This window comes from Plectropomus leopardus, chromosome 1 (assembly GCF_008729295.1).
Source record: "Plectropomus leopardus isolate mb chromosome 1, YSFRI_Pleo_2.0, whole genome shotgun sequence".
NCBI lineage: Eukaryota > Metazoa > Chordata > Actinopteri > Perciformes > Serranidae > Plectropomus > Plectropomus leopardus.
The window spans coordinates 3,273,822-3,301,578 of record NC_056463.1 but is presented as its reverse complement, the minus strand read 5'-3'; the positions used below and the strand labels follow the sequence as shown (position 1 = coordinate 3,301,578).

General features: G+C 38.6%; 1 protein-coding gene across 2 annotated transcripts in view; it reads right to left on the bottom strand.

The window, feature by feature from the left end:
• The window catches only part of tspan4a (tetraspanin 4a), a 202,129-nt gene that overhangs the window by 32,739 nt on the left and 141,633 nt on the right, over positions 1–27,757 (bottom strand). For both annotated transcript variants that reach the window (XM_042490493.1, XM_042490485.1), the window contains one exon: positions 24,626–24,700. In XM_042490493.1, coding sequence (XP_042346427.1) covers positions 24,626–24,700 — 75 coding nt within the window. The remainder of the gene's footprint in view (positions 1–24,625; positions 24,701–27,757) is intronic.

The window sequence follows — 27,757 nt, the reverse complement described above, 5'->3', positions numbered from 1 at the left end:
TTTATATTGTATAGTTTACTTTTTTTTGTATATGTATAGGCAACTAATCACCACTAAGCACAGCAACTTTCAGGTTGTATTCATTTTTTTCCCCACACGTTCACACCCCATACATACATTACTTCTTTATGTAATTTTTTAATCTGTAAAATTAGGGCTGGGTGATATGGCTTTAAATAATACCGCGATATTTAAAGGCTTTATCACAATACGCAATATATATATATACATATATATAGATAAATTGTGCAAGTGCTAGCTAGCATTCACTACTTTTGTTTTCAGATATCTAAAAACTTAAACTCTTATTTTACATCTTCTTCTAGCTTCAATTTGATCTCCACCAACTCTTACGTTAAATATCTGGATTTATAGCTGCTAGATGTTGGACTTTTTTTGCTGTGTGCTGAGCAAGATTTTGCTTTGGGAAACACAGCATTGTACATTTCTGCAAACCACGGATACGCATATATTTACCCTATTTTATAGCGGATAAGTTGAAACTTTATATTTCTTTACAATTCAACAATGCTGTGTTTTAACACATGGTTAGGTTTGGGCACAGAAACCTCTTTGTTTTGGTCGTAGACTGTATAAGTAATGAAAATAGCCACACTGACATTTCCCATTCATTTGTGGGCTCCTATTCTGAAGTCTCAAATTTGGTAGTCAACAACATGGTTAACCTAATTTTAGGGCTCAGTTAAATGTAAATGGGTGAGTTATGTATAAAAAAATCACCCTCTACAGTTGTCATGGATATTAAAATTAGTTATAAAGACCAAAACTGTTTTTTGTACCAGGCTGTAAACAATTTTATTTCTGCTGTAAATTTGGACATTTTAACATGGGGGTCTATGGGGACTGACTCGCAACCCTTGGAGGTTGCCACTTGGTTATGGTTATGAAAAGATCAGATTTTGGATTGAAATATCTGCTTTTGGCAGCACAATCCCAGCAGAAGTGCAGTGATGTCTCTTGAAAGAAAATCCACTTTTGTGCCACTATCTGTGGTGGAAACACAGCAAGGGGTTGTCATAAAAAACCCATGTTTGGTGTTTAAAAAGTTGCAGGAAATACTGTGATGACTAAAACAACCAGTTTTGTTGTTTATTAGCCCTGAACTGTGATCTGCAGTGGTTTGCAGCTTGACAGGCGAATCCCTTTGCCCTGAAGATTTTATGACTTGTATGTCATGGTTTGCAGAAATGTACAATGCCAATATTTTCTGACCAAGCTGAAATTGTGAGTGCTGATGAACTGAAACAAGGAGTGAAAAAGAGACTTAAGAGCTGCGTAGAGCAGCAGTTCATTGATATTTCCCTTTGAGTATGTCAATATGAGTGATTCTCTTTCACATCTCACAAAGCAAATTTATTGTCATTGAAATTTTTGACGAGTGGCATTTTAATATTGTGCACAGGCCCAGCCATTTTTAGCATGTTTATTACACTTAGGCTATTAATAGACTTATTGTACATCACTTTGGAGGTGGGATCCCTCTCGTCCAATCACAATACTCAGCCAAAAGAAGATGTTATATTAGGATCTGTACACACACACACACAAAAAAAATTAGATGCTTCAAAGAGACGGAGATGAAAGAGAATTGTGAATGACACAGTTTGTTTTTTCTTGCAACAATAAAGAACCGTTGATCTGTTTTCTACATAGACTGCTGCCATAAGCATGACATCACAACCCTGGCAGGAGGCAACATGCGAGCTGTCTGATGTAAGGGTGTAGCACAGGGAGCCCTTATGTCCCATTTGAGCCGACTGAATGAAGTCTTCTGCAGTTGCGCAAATGTAAAAAAAATGGAAAAGAAAAAGACTTTTTATTCAAATTTAAGTAGGTCATTAGTAAAGAGTGACTCCTGTGGAAGTGTGGCAAGCAGACTGTGCCTAAGCCACGGCTGTACTTTCAGCTCAGTATTGATGTTGTCCTCGGGACTTCAGTCGCCCTTTAACTACACCAGGCGAGTCAAAGATGGGCCATCAATTATTTATATGGCGGTGATACAAGAAGAGATAAGAGATGTATATGGAGAGGAGAGGGGAGACGGAAAAATGTGGATTTAAAAATGAGCTGAGAGGCAGGGAACAGAGTGGATGCAGGAAAAACATAAACAGAGGAGAAGAGGAAGAGCTAGAAGGCAATGAAATGTGTAAAAACAAACACACTGTGGGGCGGATGAAGAGGTTATATGACTCCTGGACTCTAGATAACTAGCAAGCAGAGAAAGGGAGCTTTCCATCTGTGACAGCTCCGGAGAAAGGACATTATGTTTGCAAGAAACATAAGAAAAAGATTTCAGAGGAGAGGAAGTAATGAGAGGAAAAATGACTCAATTTACTGGCTCCCTCCAAACAGCGGATATCCATTACCTGTGTCATAAATGTAGGAGGAAGACAGAATCAGAGATACTGTAAAGTAGATGAAGGACTTAAAAAAAAAGAGGAAAGATCTGTGATCACATTCCCAAAGGATGTTCCTGTAGACACATTATTTTACTTTCAGACGCCAAACTGCATAAAACATGCCCTACATCATCTCCAATGATGACGTTACTGGTTCTAAAAAAATAACAGTAAAAAAGAAATTGTGCCTTTAAGTTCATCACTGAGGCGCCAGTGGCTTTGTACCACAAGATCATCCAAAATCAAGGTTGTATTAAAAGTTTGTTTTAAAAATGTCATGTTTCAGTCATCTCAAATATGTGTAATTTGGTCACCAAGTCATTTCTGTATTTCCTGAATGTCCCTAAATGTCCCACTGGGCTTCTGCCTTCCTCACCTATTGGGTGCCCACGCTTATTGGCAAGGTCTGGCTTCCTGCAAATACTTTCATTTTATCCTTCCTCCGAGGGAGCTTAGATTACATTCCCTGGACTCCGACCCAATTTGGACCAAAGTCAAGGTTTTTCAAGGGCATTTTGACTGCAGACTGACTATAGTCTGACTTGCATGCACTTTTTTCCCCCCGGCTTGAGCTTAAACCTTTGGAGGTGTTGCACAGCATTTCGGAAAGGAGTTATAGGGGAATGCCACCCTTCAGAAGAACCCACATATGTTATTCCTGTGCCTCAGGATGGCTCTGTTAATAACAGTGAACTTAGACAAGTCTTCTCTGAAGGTAGAAAACTCAAGAGCGAACCCTTAAATTTGTGAAGTGGGATGTGAAATCTGGCAAAGCTCCTGCGATAACGGATGGGGCAGCAGAGTTGCAAATTCAAGGCTTCTGTCTCTGACTTTTAATTCTGTCCCGGGGCAAAGCAATAATGTACTGTATGTGAATAATTTAAACTGTGTGGCATTCTCCCTTTAAGTGACTAATTTCAGTCCTTTGCGAGGGCAAATCAATTACAATCCGAACTCAGGCAAATCAATTATAATTTACATTGTCTGCTTCTAATCAGTTCCTGATTAACACTTGGCAAACCTTGTGGGAAGACAATCAATGCCACTAACAGGGGAAAGCAGTGAACTAGCAGATTGGTGGTTATAAGAGATGATACTTGAACAGCTTTAATCAAGATGAAGGATTTTAGAGAAAGAGATTAACAATGACCAAGGGTCAAGGCTCAGAGGTGCAACAGAAGCTTCTGTTGTGTTTATACTAGTTTACGTAAACATGAAATTCAGTGTAGAGATCCCAGCATTTTTTGCTACAAAGAAAATTACAAGGTGGCTCCCTCTGTGAAAATTTCAACCCGCATCCAGCTCTTGACAAAACTGTGATGGGTGTCTTCATTGAAAACACTTTTGTTGCATTTGGTGGATTTCTGTCATTTGTAACAGTAATTGTGGCTACACCAACACATCCTCGTCCCAAGTTGTCACACATGGTTGCTTTGTCAGTGAACTAACGTGTCTACATAGTGTGCTCTAGGTATCCTGCTGTGTCTGCTATTGAAGTTCTGGGATGCTGCAAATAATGCTGGGATGTCAACAAAAATGGGTGGTTCGGGTTAGGCAATTAAAGCACGTGTTTAGGTTTAGGAAGAAATGTCAAGGTTTGTCTCGACATTTAAACGCTGGGTGAAAGTCCAGAGTTTGTTGGACCCATTTACTGCCCTTCCCGCCAACCCTAAAGGGACATTCCAGCTCCTTACATTACAGTGCTGGAGGCAGCGTTTCAACCTAACACTGTCCAGCAGTTTATCATATAGCTGTGGCAAAGTCCATCCATCTGCATTATCAACTGATGAATGTCAGCGTATCATACTGCCACGACAGGTGTTGTCCAGCCATCTGGTGGCATATCATAATACCGCAAAAGGTTCCATCTGGCCGTGTAACAAACTAACGCTGCCCAGCGGCGTGTCACACGGCTTTGAAAGGTGGCTTTTTTTTGGCATTGGTATCTTACACCGAAATCACTGACAAAGTAACAGTATTTGATGATTTTGGAATGGTGCGGGCATTAGGCTGATGTGGTTTGTCGTTATTATCAAAGTGCACGGGGAAAAGTGCTGCCAATATTGCAGAAGAGGAAGAAAAGAGCCGTCTGCTTTTGGCTGAACTACAGCAAAGTGTTAGCGACCTATAAACACAAAATAATGCCAACGAGGTCAATATTAGTCTGCTCTTGACTGCTGTTTGATGTTTTAATGTAGTTTTATATCATCATGAGTTATTTTTATTCCTCAACAGCAGTTGTGATGTGGATAATTGATCTAACTGATGTAAGCTGATGATTGGATAAGTTTTGCTTTCACTGCGCCTGGTATTCTGCTGCTACATTTGTGACAGCAGTACGCTCTGCACTCTGAGGGAGAGGTGCAATGAAGAGCTGCACTGTATGTATGTTTCAGTAGCGCTAGAGAATCTATTTGTGAATGTAGATGTTTTAATTGTGGCGGCCCACCACAAAAAAAATGTGGGAAACCCTGAATTTACAAACATAGTTGCCTACACTATGCAGTTTGGTAAAATTGAAAACATTTTCACAGTTCCAAACTTCCAGGACCAATAACTCAAAGCAAACTGTTTCTAAAACACAAACAATACTTCTTTACAACCCTAGTAAAGTAGACAAGGAGCTGCAACCACACTTTCATCAAAATGAGCTTTTCACTGAGCTGGACAAGTAACGTCACCCTCTGTCTGCTGCCTGCTGTAAGATGAGCGCACAGGGACCGTCTGCAAAGTGCAATACCGAAAAGAAATACTACAAAAATATTCAGTGACTTCACTTTGATAAAGAGAAGTGTCCCCAAAATCACTTCACACATTAGTGATTTACTGTAGGCTATGCTACACTAAGAATAGAGAAATGTACTTTTTTTTTAATTGGAAAAAGCATTCAATAACAATACATTTATACATTATAGTGTCACCAAAATCCCCTCTCACAACTCCTTAAATACATTGCTTGTGAAAAAGTGTTTGCTTGAGTCAGTTGACGGCATGACACACACGTTACTACTCATGATCAGTATGGTACAAACTCCACCTTATTTTGAGCCAGGAAAAACCCTGGATCCTTGTGTTTTCATGTTGATGCTCCAAAGAAAGTGAAGTATGAAACTATTTGATGCGTAACTGAAGTACGCCTTTTCCTGCAGCTATTGACAACAACAGGTGCATTTTCCTGAGGCTGTCATCTGATGCTTTCAGTCTGTTGTAAAGTGTTTTGCATCACAGCATTTTGATCCTTTTTCTGAAGTTTTATCACCTTTTTTTCTCTGCTGCTCTTCTGTCGCTGTAGTTTAGTCAGCCGACTCGTGGAATGGATTAATATGTAAAAAATGCAGTGCTGATATTTGGTGTCTCGTCAATCCTCACAGGGTGGCATCAAGCAAGGACTGGGGGGTTGTGATAAAAAGATAACTTCCTCCAAGGGGAATATAGACTCAGAGCCTACAGGTGGATGTTGAGATGGAGGCAGGATTTTTGAAATGCTACATAAAGAGCAGCAGCAAAGGACAGCGAATCTTTCAGGTGGGTGGTGAGGCAGCAGGCATGGCAGTGAAACAGCGAGTAGTGCACTGTGTGTTGGATATATGTTGCAGTGAGAGGCATATGGCATCTGAGTGAAGTGACTGACTGGAGTTGACTGCCTGAACTCACTTGCAGGCTTTTTATTCATTTATTCATATATAAGTAAACATTGTGTAAATAAAATATGAAAAGGTTATGAAGGAAGTAGATGTAACTGTGTAAAAACAAACTTTAAATTCTGTTACATTTCACAAACAGTAGTTTGCACTTGGTCTCTCTGTGGCTCATCTGCTGGCTAGACTGCATTTTGATTGACAAGGTAAGACAGGGCAAATCCATAATGTAACCATCAAAAAAAGGCTATAGTATATATAATATTTTATTTTCTTATCATTTTTTAGGGAAAAAAACCCCATCAGCAAATCACATAACATAACATTGATGAGTCATGATTGAGTGGCAGGTAAGTAGTCCATGTGGCAAGCAAAAGAAATTAACCAATTGCAATCATGGAATCTATCAGCTATTATCTGACAAATTGTTTTTCCATTAGGTTTTCTAATTTATATATATTCAGATATCTAAGCAGAGATTAGTGCACGATCAACTCCAACTCAATTCTCGTGTCTCAAGTTTAATATCGGACTGTAAAGTATGACTGGCAGACAGTAGAGGAGGTCTTGGACCAAATTGCCAATATTGGTAGGGATGTCCTTATCTGGTTTTTAAAAAATTGTAAGGGGGCTGATCACGCCTTTTTTTGAGTGATCGGGATCGAGAATATTTAGGTTATTAAGCCCGATCTGATTCTTTGGTTTGTGTCAGCTGCCACACAGATGTTTTTATTTTGATGCACAACAACATTGAGCGCAGCCTTCGTCAAGTCTCCCTCACTCAGCTGTTTGTGTCTTTCCTTTGTTAAGCTCCCATATAAGAGCAGCAGCTGAGCCCCAACTGCTGCAAAACACCACACACCATAAACGAAAACGCCGTATGAGACAGTATATTTACACTAATTACCAAAGTTATGAGGACTCATCTGTTTCAGATCAGTGTTAGTCTTGCTTTTTGCCTTCAACTATTGTGTACGGTTTTTCCCTGCCCTGCTTTGAGGAGAGCAGGTCTGAGTTTACTTCATACTCACTCACCACTCGCCACTGCAAGTATACAAGCAACGCAAGCAAAAAAAAAAAACCCACCATGAGTTATGTGCATAATCTGTCCAAAAGATGTGAGAATAAAACATAGAAGCTATACTGAAGCAACAAACACTGGAAAATTGGCTACACTTTTAAAGGGACAGAAGCTGAAAAGATTAAAGAAAGGGTTTGTCATTTTATACTTTATTTTGTGATATGAACAACAAATAATAATAAAATGGCTAATGCATTGCAGAGCTATTCATTTATTAGTATTGTCAAGCAGAGGCTATACATTGGATTGATTTTAATAACTTTTTAAAATGCCTACTTAAAGTCTGCACTGTGCACCACTATTATCTAGAGAAATAGAGGTATCGGATCAGGACTCTTTATTGCCAGATACTCAATATTAAATGACTCGGAGTGGGCATAAAAAGTGATCAGGACAATCCTATACATACCGGATCATCTGCTGCATACACAAAAACCTCCAAAATATTCGTTGTTGCTCCAAGAGATAGATTTATATTATTTAATATGCTTTTGGAAAATCATTGTACTGCACAGCAAGTGTCAGAAAAAACAGACGACAAACACTGACAACAAAACCAAATCACTGTCAGACTGGTAGCTGATGGGTTTCAAGATTGGCGAGGACAAGATCCTGGTTTCTCAGTTTTAACTCTGAACCGTAAACGGAAGTAAGACAAATCGCAACCTTACAAACAGTAACTTATCTTGTTTTTAAGCTCGACTTCAAAAGTAATGTGCTAATGGGAAACTGAACAGAACTCCTTTGGAGTTTGTACATAATTGTCAGCCTCGCATTCAAAGTGATGGATTTATTTTTCAAACATAATTAAAAGTTTAAAACTCTTGAAAGAGAATTGTTTAGTGACTTCAGGAATTGAATGGGAGGCAATAAGCTGCACAAATTTGCCAAAACTGATTTACATGTGGCAATAAAGGATTTAGAAATATTTCTAATTACTGCACATGTAACCAGATTTAATAATTTTCTTTTTTCTTTTGGATGTTGCTGTTTCGGATGTACTATGTTAATCCGAAACAGCACAGTAAATTACCTATTGTCCTAAACAACCAGTGAAGCCTTGAAAGATCCTGCAGCAGCAAATATTCCTTTGGGGACATACTTTGCAGTTGAAAAAAAGATAATTAATCACAAAATACCACAATATATGTAATCCCAGCCAATCATAAAACATTTAAAATTGCAACAATATTATTTTGTGACTTGAGTACTGTGATAATATCATATCTTAAGGTCTTTGGTGATTTCCACATCTAGATAGTATAGCTCCCAAGGTTGCCCAGAGTATTTGTCCCATTTCCTCAGCTATTCAGCCAAATTTAAGAAATTTTGGTGTTATTTTTAATAAGGCTATGCATTTCAATTTTCATATTAAATCATTAAAGTATGTTTATTTTTTACTACTACTAGAAATCTTGATAAGCTCAGGTATGTTGTGTCATGACCAGTGAGCTACGTAAGCTAATTATTGATGCTTTTGTGTGCTTCTGGCTGACTAGTTTAATTTGTTTTTCACTTGTCTTGGTAAATCATCTCTGAACTGACTATGTTTTGTCACAGCTTTTTAGATGTATGGCATTTATTCTGCCAAGGCTATCACTTGTGTCTCTGCCCTGTTAGTTGGATCCACCTTAAAATTTAATGAGTCCCTCCTTAGCCAATGTTACACCCTTCTACCAAGTTTAATGAAAATCAGGCCAGCAGTTTTGCCGTAATCCTTCTGACATACAGACAAACAACCATACAAACCAAACCGACAACATGACCTCCTCTGCAGAGCTAATTATTCATAATTACCATCTTTGCAATTCCTCAACATTATCTGCAGCACTCAAGCCGCACACTCCCTTGTCACATATATTCCAAGACACAAACAAATGTCTGTTTGCCGATCATCTCAATTTATCTCTTATATTAACATTGCCCTGACGTGGGTGTATTTTAGCAATGTGATTAGCCAGGGGTGTTTATGTAATTGCATTTCTCCAGTGTACATGAAATGAAAATTTCTCAGCCTTAAAATGTATTCAGACAGGGGTGCAGCATTTTGATATCTAGACAAGCTAAAATGTTTTGACGGCTAATGCTGGAACAGTAATGATGTGGAAAACGTGGCGCCATCGGGCTTGAAATGGGATTTCGGGCGCATCTCACATGTCGTACGGCTGCAGTTTTATATATATTTATTTTACATGATGCTTGTAGTTTGCTTTAACACATGAGTGGTCGCACTTTACCTGCATCTGAAGAAGTCTGTTCACAAGAGGATACCTTTTCCATTTCCTTCTCCTTATCATATTATTTCACAATTTTCCAGTTAAGTCTAACAACACTGGAACAGGGCCAAGAGGAGAATACATTGATGTGAGAGTGAGAGTGACAGCAGAAACAGACCCCGGTTCTCCGGAGAAATGATGCATGTCAACTGAATTTACTACGAGACATCTTCTCAATGGGAAAACTGGATTTTAGTTTCAAACACATCCATTAGGAGGACAGTGTGAGTGCAGGTCTTTGTTCAGATATGCATTAAAGATCACCAAAGATAAAGTAACACTTTACTGTAACTCCACTATTTAGCAATCATAAGTAATATATAAACATGTCATACATTTTTTAACTCATTATATTATAGCTGTAAGCCGATATACACTAAGGACATTTTTAAGTGTTTTGAAAAATTTAAATTTATATTAAGTGAACCATCTGTAACTGGTGTATGACATGTTAATGAATAAGTTATCACACAGTAGGAGAGCAGAACAGAACAATCCTCATAGACTTTTTAAACAAGCCTAATAAAAGTCTACAGTCACGCTAGCAGCTCTGCAAGAGTAGAAGCTAAACGCGAACATCAGCATGCAAACGTGCTCACAGTGACGATGCTAACATGCAGGTAGCAGGTAGTTGTTACATGTTTAGTGTCATAGTTGACTTTGCTTATTCGAAAAGTCACCAAAATCAGCATGATTTGTCCTCTGGCCATCTTTAACATTGTTTTCACCAGTGTTTGTGGCCCATAAACTAGGTATTTTAGTGTCAAATAGCAGCATTTCCCAGCGTCATTTTTGGCACTGAACTTTGTGTTTTTCACTGTCACAGAATTTCTCAGTGGCATGTCAGACGCTGCTATTGGGTGTGTTCTCCAACCCATTCCTGCTTTTCCAGCGACTTTTGTGCCGACAGTTTAAAGCCAAAATCTGATCTTTTCCATAACTTTTGTTGTTTTTTGAGAAAAGTAAATTTTCAACATATCTGCTATAAAATAATACACAAATGTAATGTATCTGTGGTTTGCAGAAACATTCAATGCAAGCATTTTTTGCTGGTAATTGGGTTGGTTGGAGAATAATTAAACAAGTTCTTCATTAGAAAATATGTAAATATTGTTAATAATAATTGTGCACCACTTCACATTTCATATTTATTCAAAAGACAGAACTGTTTAAAGAGTCGCTAAAGATGCTTCACATGGGTAGTTATAGCTGTTGACAGATACATTAACGCTAAAACATGTCCTTATCTCTGCTTACAACTATATTAAAGTGTATCATAGTGTGTCTAGACCTTTATTTAATCATCGAAACACTGCTTGTAAAGGTGTAAAAGAGGGGTTAACATTTTTATTTCCTTTTTTAATAGTTTATCTTCTAAAGGGCTTACGTCTTTGCTTTTTAAAGCACTTTTAGCTGGTCTGTTTTGTATGAAAGGTGCTGTATAATTTAAGTTTATGAGTGTAACTGATTTTTAATAGCAGGCAATTTAAAAAATTTTATAAATGGCACCATTAGAGCAAAATACAATTCTTCTACAGTTGTAGATGCAGTAGTTGCCATGATTCATTTTAATGTCTCCGGTACCCTTTGGGCTGGTTGATGAGGTCTTTTGGGGATCCAACCTGACCACAGCTCTTCATGACTTCATTTTTACAGCAGCATTACCTCACCTTGACTCGTCCCAAAGCACACAAGCAGATAGGAAATCACCTCCACAGCTGCACCCTGACAGGCGCATCGTTCAGCCATCAACTGCTGTGCTGCAGAGGAAATACCTCTTGCTGCACTGACCTGATAGTAACTTCAACCATGTAGAGAGTGAGAACACAAATGGTCCTGGCAGGATAAGGCACACTGCAGGTACACTCTGAACGAAATGACTAGTTTTGTTAAGGTCACTTGTTGGCTTTTTTGCCCATTTTTGTGACAGAAGAGACTGAGTAAGAGAGCAGTCCTAATGCAGGTTTGAAACCACATGAACTATGAACAATGTTTCATGTCAGAGAAGTGGCATTCATAAGGTCCATTTATAAGGTAGAACATTTTCAATATTTTCCCAATAAAATACCTGAGCACAAGGTGAGTTTCCATTACAGATTTGCTCAAAACTTAAGCGATATTTTCAAAATGTCGATAAAACACTTTAACAAGATAACTGCGTTTTCATTGAGTGATGTTATGTGACTTATCTGACGATGGATGTTCAAAACATTAGCAGGTATATTTCTATCGCAGCCACCACACTAGCTGTCATTATTTCCAACCGAAGGAGACATAGACGTGTTATGCAAGGGATAATAAAGGCAAGCCCTTTACACGTGGAAGTGGCCACGTATTAGGGATTTCTGGGAGGTGATAGGCCACGATTTCACAGAGGGATTGTAGATTCAAAACTTCCGGATGATCCACATAACTTTTAAGGAGTTGTGTGATGCAATAACACCTCTTGTAGCACCTACTGCATCATGCCAAAGGGAGCCGATTCCTACCAACAAGCACACAGCCATAGCATCATGTGATCTATAAAAGCCAAAAAAGTGTTTCCATTGCAGTTTTGTGAAATATGGCTTTTTCGAGTTGCCTAAGATACCACCTCATGTGAGTGTAAAACTATTTTGTCATAAATTATTTATTTTTATTTACATGTTTCCATTAGGCATATTTGATATTCGCAATTTCGGGTTTTACAATTACAGGCTTAACGGAAACCCGCCTACTGCCCTTTGACTTCAGGTCTGATTTTGAAATTCTGATATTTTTTAAGGTCTTAAATGTTTTTTTACCCTCATAACCCCTGTAAAAAAAAAACAACAACCCCAAAACCCTTCGTTAACTTCTGTCAACATCTGGCTTTTTTGTAAATAATGGGAAAAGTAACAACCAGTATTGACCTCCGAATCAATAGCTCCAGCTTCAATCAGCTTTGAACGGCAGTGACGGAAAAAATTATACCCAGAGGACACGCTAATTTTAGCTTTTCACCTTGACTGGAGAAATGCAATTGCAGGCTGCCACACCATGCTCTCTGTCTCTGTCTAAGCAGTGCTCAAACATTGTTCAAAATTATGAGAGGCACCAAGTTTGGGGGAGAGAAAAGATATGATGGAAGCAACCACTGTGACATTTATTTTCAGTGGCCTCCATGCTGCTCTCTACTGTTTAATGTCCAGTTTTCTGGTCTGTTTACTATTTAGATAACAACAAAACAATCTCCCTCTATCTCTCTGTTTCTTCCTCTCTACCTCTCTCTTTTCCATATAACAGCAAAGATTAACATAACAAATGAAAAAATAACATTAACTAGCTAGTTTTTCACCTTCAGTATATGCAACTTACCTCAATGTGCTTTGAAAGATTTGTGGAGGAGTTTTTAAAAGTGGAGATCACAGTATTTTTCAAGAGGCACAGCGCCACTTCATCATGTAAATAATTTCTTTTTAAGATTTTGGCATAAAAAATGCCGCCAGATGTGGTCAGGGATTGTTGCTGGAGGCTGCCTCTTGTTCTTGGTTTTGCTCCATCATCACCACATCATAGTCAATAACAGGTGGGGCTTTTCTCTTTCCAGGCAGCTGGCAGCTTCTGCAGTGGAGAGGCTTCGTGTGCAGTCCTCCCCCTTCACTCATTCCTCTTATTTAGAGCAGACTCGTTGTAACGATGGTTCAAATGGCGAATAAAGTGAGGACAAAGTAGATAAAGTAAATCGCAGAAGTGCAAATTAACCCTTGGATGTAAAGCCCTTTTAATCAACTGTGTTGTGTACATGCTTGATAAATGAAGTTGATTTGATTACTCAAAAATGTTTAAGGTTTTCCAGGTTTACACATCACTTAGATATACACCATAAATGGCTTCATGGTTTTTAAATTAAAACGAGTAAAAGAGACATGAAAAACAATATTGTAAAAGAGACATGCAAAGTACCTTGAATAGATTATAAAGGTGACAGCTTTCAACTACAAACTCACTTATTTTCCCTTCACTCCTCAAGCTGAGTGTTAAATGCACCTTTCACACCTGTTCTCTGATGACTTTAGTAAAGTAGACGAAGCAAGTCGAGGTGAAGTCAGCACAGCCTAAAGGTGAATGACAAAAAGCAGAAAAGAGCTGCGGCGAACATCACAGCCTGATGACACAAAGCAGTTTAAGAGTAGCTGAGGGCAGACTTTTTCTTTCAATTTGAACCCATCAATGTCAAAATGAAACCTTTCTGCTACAGGGCCTTTGCTGCAATCAGTGTTTGAACTCGGAGATCCCAGTGGATGCAGAACTCTGCTGCGTGTCACTGTTAGTGTCAAACCAGCACTGGATTTAAATCTTAAATCAACATGAATCTGTTTGATTGATGTCTCCTCAGCTGCTCACACAGCACGCTGTGAACCGCGTGTGCACCTATGTCTGAGCACCCATTAGCAAATATTGATATATGGTTTCATTCAACAGTGGATGGGTAAAACTATTACAAATTATACAGAGGACACTGTTTATACATCTGTTGCATTGTAAAAGATCCTGGTGTAATAAGGACAAATCAGTGCACACAAACACACAGCCTTTAAGTCATTGATCTGCATTTGAATCATTTATATAGCTAACAGACTCCAGGTCCTATCAATATTGTTGCATAACAGCTTTATATGCACCTCAGGGGTGACTTATCAGGGAGCTAAAGCAAGAAAGGCCAATAATTTATATAACTTGTATTGTGCCCATTGAGTGTATGCATTTTGGATTGGCTGGTCTTATTCCACTGTTCACTCGGAGACCTTCTAACATCACTGCAGGCTGTTTGATGAGTAAATGAATCTAAAGCCCCTTTTTCACTGTACAAAAGATCATTAATACCCACTAATATATGTCTTTTATGTTTAATGGGAAAGGTTAAGATTGACATTCACTGACAGGTATTTATTGGCTTTAGCTCTGATCGGCTTCGACTTGCAGTGATTGAAATACGACACTCGGGTGGACGCGCTAATTTTAGCCTCTTTGCTGTTTCCATGCATTGACCAGATGCCACAACATACCGCTGGTCTCCGTCCAAGCGATGCTCAAAGATCGTTCAAAGAAATTAGTCTGTACTAAGTTTCAGAGAAAGACAGAATAATTAAGAGCTTAAAAAGAGAAAGAAAAAAGATCTACTGTAATACACAAACACACACACACACACACACACACCTATTTGCCATCCACTTGTCATAATAGTTTTATATTTATTTATTATATTCTTTTACCTTAGTGTATATTTCTGTTTTTCTTTAAATTGCTCTGTACAAATGGAGAGCAACTTAAAATAATCAAAATCTTTGTATATGTGTACACATACTTTATCAGTGAAGCTGATTCAGCTGCTTCCCTCACACACATAATTTAAGCTTTGTACATGGAAAAAAATCACTAATTTAATCAATGGGCAAAATGTGGCTGCAAAGTGAAAGTTAATTAGTCATTCATATTACAGATAATATTTCACATATTAATACAGTCAGCTCTGACCTAGAATTCAAATTATTAAAGGAATATATTTCAAAAATGAAATTTCCTCATCAGGATGCTGTTGAAACAAGTTTATATGTAATCTAGACATCTAATAGACTCTCACATCATAACCAGTTTAGTCAGGTTTAATTTCAAGTCTTTTGACCTGGCATTAATCCTTTCTGAATATATTGCATAATTATTGTGGAGGATTCAGTTTCTGTTTGTAACGCTTGCTTCTAAACTGCATTTAAAGTCCTTTAGTGAAGGAAGGTGCAGACAGGGCGGGCACAGGTGACTTTGAAGAGACGATGATAGAGTACAATAGAGTAGAAGTCTACCATTACTATTTTTGGCCACCTTACATAAATCAATAGACACATATCATTGTAAATCTCATATTTTTACTCCAGATGACTCAAGGAGAGAAGGAAGGCAAAGAAAGGGCACACAGAGTGTTGTGATGACAGCTTGAAGAAGTGCATTAAACATTTATCATTTTAAGTCTCTGATCATGACAGCCTTACCTCCCCTGTTACATTACTTAGATAATATGGGATTTTTGTGTAAAAGTGCTTTAAAATGGTCAGTATAACTGCTATGTTTCAAAAAAATTTCCCTATGGAGGGTTGGGTGGCAGAATATTGAAATCTATCTTAATAGGAGATTACAGCCCTACATTTCTTAGTTCATTGTTAGAGTCCAGAGCTTTGAATCCAATCACTCCACTGAGTTCGCTAACAATGGCAAGTGAGAAAAGATAGAAAGATTTGATTTAATTATGATTCAGAGGGCAACGATTCGATAATAAAACAGTTTTCAATGCATCATAATGCATCTCAATGAATTAAAAAAAAGGGTTTCTGTACCTGATTGATTTTTCTCAGTGGATGACTGCTACATTTAAAACATAGTGTACTGTGTTGTGGTTCATAATTGAATTGATGAGACAGCAGGACACAGGGTGTTTGAGGTGAAACAAACTGAGCGTATTCGCCACAGAGCTGGTTTAAGTTGTTTGATGCTGCCATATGTGTTGGTCAGCTGGTTTGGTTTGTTTAGATCACTGCTGATTGTTGCTCAGCTCCGTTAACATTAGTCTCTGGGTGATGCAGAGAAAGTTTTCCCAGCATACTTTGCGTGCACTGTATATTTTGCTACACTTAAGAATGGTGGGAACCAAAAATAGATGTCAAACTTTACATGAGCTGTATCTGAACATAGTGACTGCACTGTAAGATTGCATTGAACTAATTGAAAAAATACTTCATGTTCGTCTTTCAAATCCAATTTTTTAAAACTTTTAATAGAAACAAGTTTGCATCTGCTGCCTTTTGTGAAGATGAATTAAAAGTTACATCTAATGAAGGGTTGGGCGATATGGCTTTAAAATATTATGATATTTTAAAGCTATATCACAATACATAATATATATTGCAATATTTTAAATGTCCTTTAAACTAATCTTACCTACTTAAATAAAGAAATATCAAATGAACTGTAGTGAAAATCAAGTTGAATAAAGTGGCTACTGTCAAATATTAAAGTTGAGTACACTACTGTAATAAAAACATTATAAAATACAGTTGTAAAGAAGTTAAAAAAGTACCTTGAAAATGACATTAAAAAAACAGAAGGGGACCAATAGTGCATTTATTTTGAAGGACCTGGCTCGTCTCAGGCTGATAGCATTGACGTTCTTGCTGTGGACTTGAAGCCTCCTCTCAACAGTCGGATGTTAGTGTTGGCCGTTAGCAGACAGTTAAACAGATACTGTGACGCCCTTAACCGTGAGGATTCATTCACTGCGGGCAACAAACTAACAGCTCTCCACCTCATATATTAATAATATTTGCAAGTTGCACTGGTGCTCCGTGGTCGCAAAATGTGACGAAATAGTTGCGATCAAAGTTCTGCAGATACAAAAACAAAGCCTCACATGCTCTCATCACAGCTACTATCACTCATTAACTGCACTGTGAGGTGGAAACAGACTAACAGCTCTCCAGTTTACATATATTAATAGTATTTGCAAATCGCAGTAGTGCTCTGTGGTTGCAAAATGTGACTAAATAGTCTCATAGTCCAGAGCTCTCCAAAAGCCCTGCTCTTTGTGTGTGTCTGTGAGACGCAGAGAACCACAGAGCCTAAACGCTGGTGGCTTATAAAAAATGACGTAACAGTTTATACCTGATGTTCAAGATAAAGTAATTTTATATGCCAGCTGTGGAACACGCAGAGATACATCGGGTATATTTGATGTATGGCCCGCCCCTGCTCTCGCGTGTCTGTGCTGTAAACTGCCAGGATGCAGTTGAGTTCCACCTCTTTCGCTCAGTTAACCCCAAATCTTAAATAAACATTTGGATAATAAATTATTGACGTCTGTGAACTGATGGGAATTGTTCACATCTGTATCCTGATGCGTTTAAAAATCGATTGTTTCCTCCACCCCTAGTGGACTTAAAATGGCCCCAGATTCAGGTTGGTAGTGATTGGTTAGGGAAAATTGAATTCCCCTTCCCTATGGAAATCAGAATGGACGCAGTATCATTGTGAAAACTGAGTGTAGCAGGCAACTTACTTCAGCTACTACTGCGAGTAATTGAAAAACAGATTAATACAAATGATGATTGTTATGTAAGATGAATATTGTTGATGATTCCCTTATAACAAAAGATTGCTGGTGGTGTGCTGTTGTTATTGCTCTGTTTATGTTTGTCTGGTGGGGTGATTTTCCCTTGAGGTGATCATAAAGCCAAGCGGACAAGATTGTAAACCCTCACGGTTGTGTTATAAAACAGCCATACATCAATTTTCAATATCACGCCGCTGAGTCAGACTCATTTTTATTCACTCTGACACTTTGAAACACAGTGGCTCTACTGAAGTTAACCTCGTAGGACCTTTCATCATCCTTAGGAACCAACAAAGTGAAACAAACGGTGACCGTTTCAGGTATGTTGTAGATCTGTGAGCTTTTTGAAGTAACTTCCAGCTGCGTCAAAGAGCTTTTTATCAGGTCTAAAGCAGGTGTAATAAACTGGACCACTGAGCGTGACCATCCCTGAAGCCCGGGATGGACTTCATCAACATGCACCTACTGCTGCACTCTGTTTAAGTTATAGCATCTGGAAGGCTTTTGCACACTGGAGGAATGGCACTAGATTGTGCTCCAACTGCAGGACTGCTTCCAGGATGTTACCATGGTGACAGAGGAGGGAAAGAGCAGCAGGTCCTGACAATAAGAGATAAACTAGAGCTCGAAACCACAGGACACTGTAGAAGATAAAAATAATGGTAACACTAACAAGACTCTCCTAAAATGTGGGTCCAAAAATACTTGTGTGGTGGAAAGAAGTATTTGATGTTTTTATTCATCTATTACATTTATATCTGTCATAATGATTTCCGTTTTAAATCAAAGATCAATTGAAAGGAGCTTCAAAAGCTAGATCCGTGGCAGTGTTTCCCACAGAATTGGAATCTATCAAATCAAATAGGTGAATCAGGAAAACAGCTGCTGCTCCAGCTGTGCTCACTGAGAATGATAACAAATAATTGATGATCCAATGATTGGTCATTGAGAATTTAATTGAACATCTGATACTGATTAATTAGTAGGCTATGTGCTGCTCTCAAAGTATATGCAATATGTTGCTGTGGACTTTTGGTATTGTTTGAGATTAGCAGAGTTGTTTTTTTATACAGTATGAGAGTGTGGTGCAATCAATAACCAAACGGCATATACAGTATATTCCAACCTAACGAACGGTTCAGCTTCATATACACAATATCAATATGTTGCAGCAGAAACACTCAAAAAAAACCGCCACAGCATAGGTTACCGTTAGCCTGCAGCTACACTATTTAAGACAGAGATGATAGAGCATGAAAATTGTCCTGCTTTCCTTAAGTCACTGCTGTGGTAACATTTTGCCTTCACCATGAGATGTGTAAACAACAAACCCATCATTGACAGAAAAACTACATTTTGTAGATTATGCTAGTGAAGAATCTGGTGGCTTTTCTGAGGTGGTGAAACTTGAAATGTTGTCGTTAAATATCCCTCTGCCGTCTGCATGCATCAGATTTGGACGTTCAGTGCAACTTGTTAATTTACACTCATTACATGCATCATCTCTTTTTTCAAAATAAATATCTGTTTTTACAGGAACTCTACAGTTTGTGCTTAATAAATGCATACAGTCTCTTTTCAAAATGATCTTAGAACAAGTTAATTTTTTTTAGGTGTATTTATTATTAGAAAAAAAAATATCATGATTTGGCGTAAAATTAATATGCCTGTTACAAATACACCATAGCCACATGTAACATATTATAACATATGTTTTGAGTTTTCTTTAAAGTGCATTTGTTGCATCATAGTACCATTCTGATATTGAAGGGTGTTACTGGAGTCAGACAGAGGTCTTGTGGAGTTGTCAATAACACAAAACCTGGTTTTGATCAGATAAAGTTACACCTGAGCCAGAACTTTAGATAATAGCACTGAAGCTTTTAAATATTAAAAGCAGCTAATGTGCTTTTATGCTGGAGGGAGCAAGGTGACATGATTTATGAGGTGGATGCATCATTAATAAGATACAAAGACTACATTTTCATTACCATTAAAAGACTGTCAAACACTACAGTATTTCTTTTCACTACTCTCACACGCTTGAGGAAACCATGCACCTCTTGTTCAGGCATCATTCCACTTTTGTGTTTGTTTCCTCGCTGAACTAACGAGGTGAAAGCTGCACACAACAGCAGTAGAGCAACAGAGAGTGAATCCACTAAGAGGAGGTTTTGTGCCCAATCCTGATCTCCTGAACATCACAGGAGAGGCATTTCCTGTATTCTTTAACGAGGTACACTGTTGAGATGAGAACGTCCTATTTTTTTAGTTTTTGTTCTCAAATCGATCTCATTGATGCTGCTATGGGTGCTCAAAACAAGACTTAAATTGAAAGTATTGTACTATTCACCTATCCTTAATCAGTTTGTTTGTATGAGTTGCAGAGACGTTTTTTTTTCTTTTAAGAATAATGACAACAAAAACGTTTTTTTCAACCAGATGAAACTGGTGACAATCTTCTTTTCTTAAAGCACACAAAAAGTCGTAGGAAAGGATAATAAAAGAAGAATGTGCAAGGCATTTAATTTCAATATCCTTCTCAGAGTTTGCATCTCTATCCTGTCTCCTAACCTATCTGTAGGGATGCACTTTATTTATAGGCCCACATCAATATCAGCTGATATTTGACTTGTTGGCTGCCATCAGCTTATCAGATAAATAAGATAAATTAAATAAGATGGCATCAACTGAAGGCAGTGGTTGTGTTGCATCAGTCTTGTGCCAACTAAAAATCAGGGCTTGAAACTAACATCCTCCCGTCATCCTGATTAAAATAGAAAACGTGTCTGGGACAAACAGTGATCTTCCCAGTGGTGTTATGGATGAAAGGACGCAGTAAACTCACGATCTGCACGTCAGAGGATGGGCCCTAATAACCACAACAACAAAAAGCCAAATGACTGGCCAAACTATTATTTTAAACATCAGTATTAGCCCAGAAACTCACAATTGTGCATACCTACCACTCAATTATAACTGTAATCTTTTCCAAACCTTAACCAAATGGTTTAAGTTTGCTGAATATAACTATAGAGACAGTTGTTTAAACATTAATATGAGTAGTTTTGGGAGTTGATCAGGGCAAGGTACAATTTGAGCCTGTTTCTGACCTGTGTTTCAGCTTCTTTGGACGCTGTTTGACATGCAGGGAAAAATGAGGAGCGACCACAACTTGACCAGCTGCTCCTGACGCGTCCTGGATGTTCGGATGTCAGGCTCTCACGCTGTCAAAATGCAGCCAGGAGTCGATTCCCTGAGGTCAGTGCCTTTTTTCTCACTCAATCATTGTGCAAATAGTGGAGGGATCAAAAGTTTTGCAACTAATTTTTACAAATGGACTTTTAAGCTCTTTTTGGGGACCTCTGTGTCTACATCATTGTGAACTTGACCTCTGTTAGCAAACAAACTTTAACCTTTCCCAGAGCTTTCAAAAAAATCTTCATTGATAAATGTCAATGGTCAGAACAGTCTGTAGGGGCAGACGGGCTGTTTTATTTACCATTTTAACTGTAGCCTACAGTTTGAGAACTCAGGTTGTGGTTTGATCATTGGACTGTACAGCACATTGCTCATGAGCTTTGGCTTTAGATTGCGGACATTTCTTAATTATACAGGGAGCTGGAAATCAACAGCAACATTTCTTAAACTGAGTGTCGAGTGCAAGTTTCTGAAGAGTGACTCATGTTATTCAGCAAATGTAATAAACTGTAACTTAGATTAAATCCTTTTACTTTGGTCTACAACTTGCCTGCTATCAGACAGAAGTGTTAACTCATTACAGTCCATTTCCATCTGAATGAATCAACTCAAACTCGGCTGAATGGGCGGATTTAAAGGTCTGGACCCAGGCAAGCCCACAATACCACTTGTATTATGAAGCCACACACATTACTGTAATGGAAACACAATACAGCAGCAATTTTTCAAGTTTAGTTAATGTACAAAAGGTCAAAAAGTCCTTTCTTTGCACCAAAAAAAGTGTCTCATGCTGTGAAATATGTGTTGTTCTACAGTACAGGGTCTGTTAAACAAAGTCCCCTGTTAAAAACATATCAATGGCAGTGCTGATAATGGCCTGCGATTCTTTACTGTGAGCGATTTCCCTCGCTGCAGCAGCTCTGCAGAACATCCACACACCATCACTAACTTTTTACTGCGTTCTGTCGCTAATCGCCTCCTGGGTGGATGAAACTGAATAATTCAGAGGCTGAATAATGGGGTGCACTGAACATCAGGGAACACAGATAGTAAGAGTGAGGTGAGGCGTGACAAAAAGACAACATTCATTAGCAGAGCAGTACTGATTGGCTGAAAGCCTAGAAGAACGTGCCAGTCCAGAAATACTCATTGGATTACACCGCCAAAGACAAACTGAGATGGAAATGCAACACATTAGGCAATTATATAATCATGCCAGAATTAGAATAACAAAGAGAAAAAGCCCTTACATGGAACATGCAGGTCCGAGGTCGATGGTCACAAATGTAGTATAGACAGAAAGTGGGGGAAACATCAAAGTAGGTTGTTATTCACCAAAATGTACAAAGGCATTAGAGTCAGGGTTGGCCTTGGCTCAAGTCTACAGGGATAACATTCTCTGCCCCAACACATGAATAATGTATTGCATGTGGTTAGAAATTGCCAATGATTTATGATAGGGCTTCATGTTTCAAATCCACTATTGCATTAGGTGCCTTTAGAGGGCATCCAATATAACGAACACAGGATTAAATTACAGTACATGCTGATTTTTAGTTAATTTTATTATTACATCTGATATCCAAATACTCACATTCTGCATCGAGATGAAAAAATGTCTAAAATCAAGTCAGCCAAATTGTCAAGTTCTCATGCCATTTGGTGCTGATTAGATAAGTCATCAATTAGTCATTCAAAAGAAAAATAATTGGCAACAGTTTTTACAATTGATCATGAAGTGAATTTTTATGCAAAAATGCTCCGATATTCTCAAGATCCACAAACTGTGGGGATTTGCTCAATTTATTCAAATTAACGCAAGTTAAATTATACTAAATATCTCTGGCATTTGGGATGTGGGTCGAATAAAACAAGCGGTTTAAAGAGATCACCTTGTGCTCAAGGACAATGGTTCTTACCCCCAAATTTATACACAATTTAGGGATTTTCCTTCAGGGACTTCCATCTGAAAACATTTTGGCTGTTTGAAAAAGACCCGAATTCTATAGTTGTCAACTACTGTGATACACAACCATTAAAGGGGTGAAACCTATAATTAGAAAAGTCTGTTCAGCTGCCTGTACAAGGCTGTAATATTGTGCCATTATGCCGCCTTGCCGTTGTATGTATGTATGTATGTATGGTATGATCACAAAACGGTGGGACATTGTTGTTTTCCCTCTGAGCTGACAAGTGAGGTAGAAACAGCACCAAAATGGTGTCTGTATATACAGAATAGGATCATAGGCAGGGAGGGTTTGATGTTTTGATAGCATGTTATGTGTGGGACCTATCCCGGGAGATAAAAAAAGCCTCTTACAGCAGTTAGTGGAAGAAAAGCAGCCATAAATGTCCACAAATTGGGAAAACAATGAAGTGCGGGAGCTCCTTACACTCTGAGCAGAGGACCAGATCATGTTATTGTTCAGAAAGCACTGCTGATGTGAATGTTATATGTCACACTTGAGGTCAACACGGTTGTGTTAAATGTCATGCCTCTCTTGCTTCTGTGATGCCGGCATGCTTTCTAAAATCACACACTGGAGCAGCATGATGCCACTGCCGTTTGATTTTGTGTAAAAATCCGAGGGAGGCATACAGAAGAGACTTTGTAGCGGCTCTACAGTGTGATCTCTGGACGGTTATCAATGCAAGTGTTGGCCGCCACCACCACCGAACAATTATTCAGTTACTTAAAAAATACAAACAGCTTCATCTACATTGAAACAATCAGTAGTTGCAGCTTTAATTGCTACAGCAAATTTTAAACAGTAATTTAATTTTTAATTGATAAGGGTCCACCATGAAATTATAAAAAGCAGTCGTTTTCTGCTACTGCTGTAGCTGTTGTTAGTGTTTTCCAATTTAAATGAATGAGTAATTTCATTAAAACACGACAATACATGCTTGGGACTTGTGATTCTTTTATTGCAATAAGTTCAAACTCTCTTGTTTGTTGAGAACTGATTATATTTGAAGTTGTTTTTGTGAATAGTCAGAGCAGTCCCCTGACTGTGGCAGCAGCAGCAGCTCTGCATCACAATTCAACATATCATTTTCAAAGGTTTTTAAGAAGGCACTTGGACCATATTTCAAAACTTTTGAGTCATTTATAGCATCAACTTCTTCCAGGAGTATAATTCCCTCCAGTGTCCAACTAATGCGCATTATCAAGATGATGTTTGCTAGTCTGTTTTTTATAGATGTTTATGGACAGAATAGCTGTCACTGCTTACAGACGGGTCTTTGGGGATTAATATTTGCAATCCCATGTAACAATAATATGTTGTACCTATTGTTATATTTAACAACAAATCCAAAATCCAGCCCCCAAACCCTTAATTAAGATTAAGATGGATGAAATTTAACATTCCCTTTCAATGCATTATTAAAACCTCAGCTGAAAATGTGAAGGGATTACAAATTCATGTGAGGAGGGGGATAGCTCATCAGCTTCTTGTCTCTTGCCCAGCTTGTTTATTTACAGGGGAAATCATCCAAAATGGATGAGCTGAGATAAATTGAGATTTATTAACAAGGAAAGGAAATTGTGGACGGTGTATTTTTTTCCCCTCCGATCGTAGCCTAGAGATATCTCTGCAAAGATGTGTATGCATGAACCGTTACAGAAAAAAAAAACTTGAGGCAGTTTTTTAAACCGTAGTTTATGCAGAATGTCAGCTGACATGCGTTTTTTTTCTGATCCAAAAAACAACACCGCTTGAATGAGCTTCAAAACAACCTCGCTGCTGAGACGCATCATTTTGCTTCTATCTGAAGCATCAGCAATCTGCATGACATATGGAGGGCTTTGCCACAAGCCAGTTATTATCTTGTTCAAGTGGAGAAAATCACAGGATATAACATGCTGGGAGCAATTTTAGGTGTCTTACCTCGTCTTGGTAGATGAAGAAAAGCATGATGGACAGAATCTCTAGGAAGAAGATGAGCAGGAGGAGGATGAAGAACTGTGGAGACACAAAGGGAAGAAAGCAGAGTTATTTAACACGATCTATCAGCGAGGAGGAAATGACAACAAGGGAGATAATAAGCATCTGTCTGTGAAGAATGAGCAAAGTATAAATGGAAAAGAAGGGCAGCAGACACCCGAGTGTGAGTGGGAATGAAAGGAAAAAGTAATAAAAGAAAGAATGAAATGGCCATAGAGTGTCAAGGAGAAGGAGTTGGCGAAGTAAGGACGATCGAAGAGCAGTAGATCGTTCAGCCTCAATATTTCTCACTGACAGGTCAAGAGAGCAGGGAGAGAGGAGGAGGTGGGACAATCATAGCAAGTAGGGCAGACCAGGAGAAGTGATATACAGTTTTCCTCTATCCACTTCTGAATTTGTTAAAGGAGTCTCATTTTATTCCTCACCAGTCCCCACCCAGCCCTCCTCTGCAGGATGAGCTTGCTTGATGGGTGATGCATCTTCCTCCTGTGGGTCCGTGTGAGTGCTTAAAACAGTTACGAGCTCAATCATCAACCACTCTGCCAGGGACATGTCTCCCACACATGGGAGCGACTGTCTGAGCCAGAGAGGGGGTAAATAATATGAGAAACAATGGCATAATGTTCCAGAGGGCCACAAAAAGATTTAGATGAAATGGCTTTAGATTATCTACAGATATGTCTGGAGACAACAGCATCCACACATCAGTGCGGTGCTGCAGGGTCGTGGCTCTAGGAAAGGTCATTCAGTTGGTTGGTAGCCCACCGCTTTGGTCAGGACTGTAATAGCAACTTCCTAATGAGACATATTTTAAGTGGATGCTTAATATAAATAGAAGTCAAAAAGTGACAATGCAGCGTTCAGAGTAAGTTTATTAGGCCAAAAACTCACGGAAACATTGCGTGGAATAGCTCGCCTTCTACCTTCTCTTCCCCTCTTTTTCGCTGCATTTACACAGGCAGGAGTATCATGCTTTTAGGCCACCTCGCTGTTCTGTATACAACGTCCAATCACAGAAAAGGGGTGGCGCAGTGGCCTTGCCTCTGAGCGGGGAATGAAGGTTGTAACTAGGGCTGGGTTGATAACGATATCAGTCGTGAAATAACTTTTCCTTGATTGAAATATGAGACATATAGTCGATAAAACGCCTTCCAGCCGTGTTTTGACAGACAACACGAACAGCCAGCGATAATAAGAAAAGCGCCGCAGTGAGCCAAATGCAGCGAACGACACTTACTCTAGAACATCTGAGCGTTTGACAACCAAAGCGTTGAAACAGCCAAATTTGCAGAGGTGGAAAGTAACTTTTTTTGACTTTTACAGACTACTTTGTGTTAATTTCAGGTTAAATCAGACTTTGGATGAATTATTTAGAAACAGCGGGGCGCGTTGCTTTGTCATTATTACCAGGGGCAGATGTAATGTTTTGGGGGCCTGGGGCCACACGCACATTACTTTATTTTCACCCTTTCTCTAACTGGGAATTTTGGCAAGCTGTTGGCAGCTATAGGAGATGTAGGCCTACTCAAAAGTTTTAAATTCCTGAGTAAAAGTCAGGAGAGGTTGGCCTTTTATCAGCACAATGTGTTTAAATTTGTCTGAAGTTTGTTTAAGATGAAGCTTTTCATTTTCATATAATGCTGGAAGGTTTAATAAATAATAATAAATGAGATGATTATTACACTCCAAAACACAATGGTCACATGAAACTGTGTATGTGAACTATGAGGGCAAAAAACAAACCACAAAAAAAGAAGCATAAAGCAAAATAATTGTTGTTTAATCGTAATTGAAGTAAAATGTTAAGTTTTTTTTAAAAAAGTTTTTAAATTTTAGTAACTGGACCTCTTTGAATTTTAGTAGAATAGGTCCTCCAGTTAGTAATGTCTGTTCTACAGTATATTTGTCATGTTCAATGTCTGACAGAAAATAAATATTTAAACCAAAATTAACCTTATATTATCTTAACATCTCACTTAGGAGTAAAAGGGAACCTTTAAGCTTGACAGAAATAGTGATTTGATGTATATCATGATATATATCTATATTGACTGATATGAAAAAAAAATATCGTGATAAGACTTTATTCCATACCGCCCAGCCCTAGTTGTAACTGCACCGAAACCTGGAAGACGTGACCATGGGCTGCACGAGTGTCACCTTTTGAGGACAAGTTTATGTGTGCCACTCACCACGGGAGATTTAAATAGCAGCTGTCTGCATAGCAGCTAATACAAAGAAGAAGAACAGTGGCCATAAATGTCTGCAAACTGGGAAAACAGTTAGGTTAGGGAGCTCCTTACCCTCCGAGCAGAGGACCCAATCAGCTGCCATGCAACAAAGGCGGTTAATGGTTGTGATTGATGTGTTTAGCGCGATGCCCATCATGTCTCCTTTTATTGTGGGATGCTGCGATGCAGTGTATAATCACACACTGCAATGAAATAATAGGTGATCTCAGCGTAAAAGCGGCTACTTTCTCTTTCTCTCAAACACACACAAATTTGGGAAAGCACTGCAGTGCCACTTGCATGGATATAGTAAGAGAATTGAATACAGTATTGGACGCGGGGCCCCTTTCATTCCTACGAGAGTTGCATTGTTGCACATAAAGCCAAAATGGTGAAACTGTCTAACTTTTGGTTTGGCATTGTGCTAGCTTCAGTGCAGCTCTGGTAGATTTTAGAATTGTTATTGGATCAAATAGATCGAATCATGACAGGGAAATGAGTCGTATGAGTTGTAGCGCTCAAAAAAGCTAGTTATAGTTTGAGCCCATTGTTGCCCATTTTGGCAAATTTGAAACCTTAAAAGTAGCTGAATTTGCTGTTAGCAGTTCATGTTTGCAGTGTGTTCATGGATGTACAGACAAATGTCACTGGATTTCTTTGACACTGAAGGGAAAATTATGATTCTCAGCCAAGTTGTTGAGTTATAAGGAGCGTCTTTTTTCCAAGCAGATTTAGGAGCTGACAATGTGAGATGATATCTCCAGAAAGTGGGGAAGGTGAGTAAGTCGCACTGGCTTTAATATGTGTGTATCGTGCCTGTGTGTTAAGATTTGACGGAGTTATG